The 6,000-nt window shown below is 37.1% G+C and overlaps 1 protein-coding gene across 1 annotated transcript; it reads right to left on the bottom strand.

Annotated features, from left to right (window-relative positions):
• Nucleotides 1-2,315: 2,315 nt before the first annotated feature.
• On the bottom strand, nucleotides 2,316-3,347 carry LOC145000665 (uncharacterized). Its single transcript, XM_078959928.1, has one exon. It carries the CDS (start codon nucleotides 3,345-3,347, stop codon nucleotides 2,316-2,318), a length of 1,032 nt encoding a protein of 343 aa, XP_078816054.1.
• Between the last annotated feature and the right edge of the window lie 2,653 nt (nucleotides 3,348-6,000).

Genomic DNA, 6,000 nt, shown 5'->3' with positions numbered 1-6,000 from the left:
CCAAAGGAAACATAACTGGAAAGCAGCCAAGCTAGCCAAAATTATATGGACAGAATGCGGTTTTGACACTATGATTGATGAATCGCTGATCAACTCATGGGTCAATCCTCTCTGCAGGCTACTTGATGAAGACTACACTCCCCACCTCACATATGCTGAACCACCATCAGATGGTTATTAGGATATTCCAATTTCTCCCAATGCCAAGTACTTTGCTGTCTTTGACTCCTTTGACCGCAGTCTTCCTGATCACAAGCATCTTCCAATGGAATTCGAAAGACTGACTCATTTCTATGCGAAGCATGGCTCTTCAGTTAAAAACATTTGGTCTAACGATAGACCATCCGCAGTGAAGAACTACAAGATGCGGAAGTTTATGAAAGCAGACTTTGCTCAATTCACTCCGACCAAAAGAGAGCTTGATTACATCCGCACCCAGGCAGACTTCCCCTGCATGAACCCTGAAGAAATATTTCTCATTGCCAGAGTTTTTCAGAACAAGGCAGAGAAACATCCTAAAATGCAGATAGCTCTCGACAAAGCCAAATCCTTCCTCAAGGAAATTTTCTGTGACTTTGCGAAGATCGATCCGGACATCTACCCCACCATTGTCAAGAAATTTGACCTTCCACCACTTGAACAAGTGTCAATGCTTATAGAACGTTTTGAAGAAAGATCTCTAGGCGCAACCAACTTCCCAGATCTTGGCATCATATTCAAACGGAAAATGGACAATGTCAAATATTTCATTCCGATGAATGCCATGCATCGCCTACCCAAGAAGCAACTTGACATATGCAAGACCGCAGAAGAAAGATCAAAGCACACTACTGCTGAAGTCAAGTTTGAGATCTGCAGAAGAATCTTGTGGCTGGAAAATGTTAGAAAATTTTGGTGGATTTTAATCAAGTTTCTCAAACTTGATAACTGAACCAAAGTTAAAAAGGTCACTTAGGGGGAAATTGTTGAAACATAAAAGTGACCCTTTTGAACTTATCTACCGCAACGGTTTAGTACCTGCAGCCAATTTAGCACCGGAGTCAATCTCTACAACTGGGACCGCAACCATTCTCCATCAGCAACCATATCAGCATCCGTAGTATTCAAGTCTTACTTATCCGCAGTATTAGTTATTTCTTTTACTATGTAATTCAATCTATTGTCCAGCATGTCTTGCACGACTGTGCATAGAGTTGTTATTTTCTAAACTCTATAAATAGAGACTCTTTCTTATGTATTATATATGTGAGTGTGAACACTCTTAACTTCTCAATACACAAGATTTATCATTCAATCATCTTTCTCATCTTCATTTGTTATCAATCTTATTACTCTTCACACTTAAACTACTACTGGAAGATAACCTCTCTTCGGAGCAAGTCTTCTAGACTTAATCACTAAACTTGATCTCGCTTACTAACTTGGAGTGACTGCATTCCTTGTTATGAATCAGTTTAAGTGTATTCTTGATATAACTTTTGTCATTTATCTTTCTTTACTTTCCGCAACTAACTATCTAACTATCTAAATATCTAACTTTATTATTGTTGAGCTTTTAGATCCTTAGACATTAACTATTCCGCAACTAACTTGTTCTAACGTTTGTTCAAGTGTGTCTCCAAGTTTTTCTCTCAACAAGGACCCTGTCTAATATTCAAGCCAAGGAAAAAGTTAATTGGACCCATTGAGCTCATTTCAAATTTAGTCTCCATCAACTTCCTAAATTCAGCTGTTAAGCTAGGATTTGTGGAGCCGAAGATGATGTCATCGACGTAAATTTGAACTATCATAAGGTGGTCACCCTCTTTCTTTCGAAAGAAGGTTGGGTCAACCGAACCTTGCTTAAACTTGGACATTTTAAGAAATCTAGTCAGAGTTTCATACCATGCCCTTGGTGCTTGCTTGAGACCATAGACTGCCTCGTCTAGAATGTAGCAGTGACCTGGATACTTTTCGTTCACGAAACCCGGTGGTTGCTCTAAATATACTATCTCTTCTAGTTCTCCATTTAAGAAGGCACACTTCACATCCATTTAGTATACTTCAAAGTTCTTGTGTGCAGCATAAGCAAGAAAAATACGTACTGACTCTAGCCTGGCTACGTGATCGAAGGTCTCTTCATAATCAATGCCTTCTTCTTGACAATAACCTTTCACAAGCAATCTTGCGTTGTTGCAAATTACGTTTCCTTCCTTGTCCATTTTGTTCCTAAAAACCCACTTAAGTCCAACCACAGAAACATCCTTTGGAGTTGGAATCAATCTCCATACTTTGTTTCGCTCGAACTCATTGAGTTCGTCCTGCATGGCTTGTACCTAATCAGAATGATCGAGTGCAGTGTTGACCATCTTCAGTTCAAATTTGGAAACGAATGAATTAAACAGGCAAAATTCCACATTAGAGAATAGTGCAGTTTGTTTCGCTTTCAGCTGAGAGCGCGTGAGAACTTTTTCTGATGGTTTACCAATAATTTGCATTTGAGGATGATCTTTGGTCCATTTGGTGAGGGGTGGGTAATTAGGATCATAAGAAGGATCCAGTTCAGCATCCACTTCTTCTTTTAGTTCTAATTGAATATCATCATCGTTTGAATTTGCATTCTCCCCCTCGAACGAGGATACTTCCTCTGGTTCAGGCTCAGAATGCTTTCCCTGGACTTGGCTTTTGGTTGGTGTTGATGATGATGGACTCTCCGACTGGAATGATGAATCTTGGTTATTTAGAGGAGACGAATGCTCCCCCTGAACATAAGAGTTATCTTTGGGTGGTTCGGTTAAGTTAGACTGTTCATCTGCTTGAGGTTGTTCAACAACCATTTTCTTTGCAGTGTCATCGATTATCTTCTTTAGGTGATCTAACTTTTTGTCTATAGCTTTAGATTCAGAGTGAATGGCCGTTTCTGGTTCATCAAATAACAACATGTACTGCTCAAAGAGATTTGAAATAGGTATCGTAACCTGACCAGAAATGGGAAATATTTCCTCCACTAAGCCTTCGGTTGTCTTCAGTTTCTTGACATAGTTATCATCAAAGGTAACATAATAGGTCTCCTCTATTTTCTTTGAACGCTTGTTGAGAACGCTATATGCTTTGGAGGTTAAGGGATAACCCAGAAAGATTCCTTCTTCTGCTTTGACATCAAAATTGTTTCGATGCTCCTTGGAATTGAAGATGAAGCAACTTGAACCGAACACATGGAAAAACTTTACATTGGGCTTTCGTTTGTTCAAGATCTCATAGGGAGTGATTGAGAAACATTTTTTGAGATAAGACCTATTCTGCGTAAAACATGCAGCAGCAATGGTGTCATCCCAGAAATATAGAGGTAGAGAAGCGAAGCTTAGCATGGTTCGGGCTGCTTCACATAGAGATCGGTTTCATCTTTCGACAATTCCATTCTGTTGTGGGGTATATGGTGTTGGGTTTTGAGCATTCTAACACTCCTATGGTGTACATGCAACCCTATAAACCTCGGATCTATGTTTTCTCAATTATACATGCAAATAAGAACTTTCCGAGGCTTTAATCTTAACTAGCATAATATGAGGCAACTATACTTCAAAGACTAGTTAGATGACATACCTTTTGGTGTAGATTGATGTCTTCAAGCTTTAAGAGCTTAGACCCAATAGTGTGGAAGCCTCAAGTGGAATCACAAATCACCAAAACAGCTTTGAAGACTTTTAGAATAAGAATACCTTGGTTCTCTCTAGTGAAATCGGCTGGCCCTCTTAGTGTACCCACACTAATGCCCAATTTCACCAACCAAGGACATATTTATATAGTTTGGAGACTAGGGTTAAACCCATGACCTTTCATTTCATATGATCCATGGGTTACACACTCCATGGACTATCCATGAAGGCTTAGCCCAAGCTAAATGAACTTAGCCCATTCCATATATATAAGAGTCCATATTTCATTAGTTCATTTTGATCACTTAATTAATTCTAAATTAAGTCTTGATCAATACTAATTAAATAATATGATTCCATATTAATATATTAGTACTTATAATATATTTATATAAATCATAAATATACTATTCTCAAAAGACTATCCATATAAATTGTGTCGGTGAAGTGCAACCCAAATGGACCATGCCGGGTCGGATCAAGTACATACCAAATATAGTTATGGACTTAGACATTAATCCAACAGTCTCCCACTTGGATAAGTCTAAAACTATTATTGAGTATGACTTCAAAACCTAACTGGCAATCGTAGCTCTTAAAGCCACTGTCATACTCTGACCTTGTGAATAACTCGTCCATTAGATAAGGGATCATATATTCCTACATTCTAGATATCATATGGACTGAGACATGGATTATAATCATTCTCTCTGTCCATTTGTTGTTTCCTGATTTCTGATTCATGACGACCGACTGATTGAACAAATCAAATCAGTCCTGGCTTGGCCAAGCACTCACATGTGTCACCATTAAATGATCAAGGGGCCCACATATATCTCTTTTATCCCGAAGGTAAAAGGAATGGATAAACTTTGACTCATATGGCTTGTTATGCTACTTGTTGAATCACACACAAAGGCATGTTTTATAACATCAAGTTACCAATACGTTTTCGTGTAATCAATGTACTATCAACTCATAGTAACAACTCATATCTCTAGGTTTGAAGAATATAAGATATTATCGTCTCATGAGCACTTGTGATAATATCCATCAAGTGATTCAAATGAGCGCGAGTTGAATCCAATACTCAGAACTTATGAGCACTCATAAGTGTTGTAGCACAACTTTGTCCACCAACTTGGACCTCTACAAGCCAACCCATGACAGTCTTGATTCATATCTACTTCCAACATATGACTGACTATGGATGGTTTGAATAACTTAGTCATTCCGAAAGAATAACCTAGTTATTATGGAAGTCAAAACATTCAAAGTAAAACACAAGAATAAATGAATCTAATATGGTATCAAAACCTATGAATATAAATAAAACACTTTCTATTTATCACCATACCGATTACTCATTATTCATTATTTCGGTTTTATCAACTTTATACTTGAATTAAAAAAACACTAGGTGTCCCATGCTCCAAGCATGTACACTATGTTTTCTAAACAATAGCTTTGCCATACACCAAGTATGAACTCTATGTTTGTCTATGATCATTTTCTTTGTGAACTAGAGCAATTGAACATAATTTCAATGATCCTCTTTTCACTCCCAATTCCCTGTCTTAAATGTAAGAATTCCAAATTCCTGTCATTTATCTAAATTTGTTTAGATTTTAAACTTATATGCATTGTTCCTCTTGTAGTGATTATGCACAAAGCCACAAAGACTTGGCAACAATCATTACAGAGTATTCCAATGGAAACGATGTCTCAAATTCAAAGCGCATTGCTTTGAACATGCTTCTTGCATTAAGTTTCTTTAACCTTACACCGATTGCTTCCACCTATGAAGACAACTCTATATTCCCATTTTGACTACCACTTCTGAACAAGAGTTGCCTCTTTTCAGACTATGTCAATATGGTCCTTCCAATATTAACAGTATACTTCCAACTGTCCTTGAGCAACCAACCTTTGCTAATCCTTAGATTGTCCTCAACAATTGTTTAATCACTTTAGTCATATCCAATTCTACACATTTTCCTTCTTAATGCCCCAAGGCATTTGGAAAATTCAGAAAGGATAAATATTATAGCACATGTAATCGATCTTGTACCCAAAGTAAATGGGACATGATTCAAGATGTTTCACATAAAGACATGGTTCTAGACCAATCTTTTTCCATAATAATTTTTGTTTGCCATATTTTCAAAATTTGACTATGAAAAGGGATGGCGTAATCATAATCGAATTTTGAGAACGCAATATGTAGAATTTTCTTAAGTTGAACCAATCCAACATGAAATTCATATATATATATATATATATATATATATATATATATATATATATATATATATATATATATATATATATACTAGCCGTCTACCCGCGCAAAGCGGCGGGGCAC

Source organism: Lactuca saligna, chromosome 6, assembly GCF_052625555.1.
Source record: "Lactuca saligna cultivar CGN05327 chromosome 6, ASM5262555v1, whole genome shotgun sequence".
In the NCBI taxonomy this organism is placed as follows: domain Eukaryota; kingdom Viridiplantae; phylum Streptophyta; class Magnoliopsida; order Asterales; family Asteraceae; genus Lactuca; species Lactuca saligna.
Note: the sequence above shows the minus strand (reverse complement) of the source record. Positions and strands in the feature narration are given on the sequence as shown.

What these genes read in the sequence shown, in the direction of transcription:
- LOC145000665 (XM_078959928.1), bottom strand. Translation starts at nt 3,347, where the DNA reads ATGCTAAGCTTCGCTTCTCTACCTCTATATTTCTGGGATGACACCATT.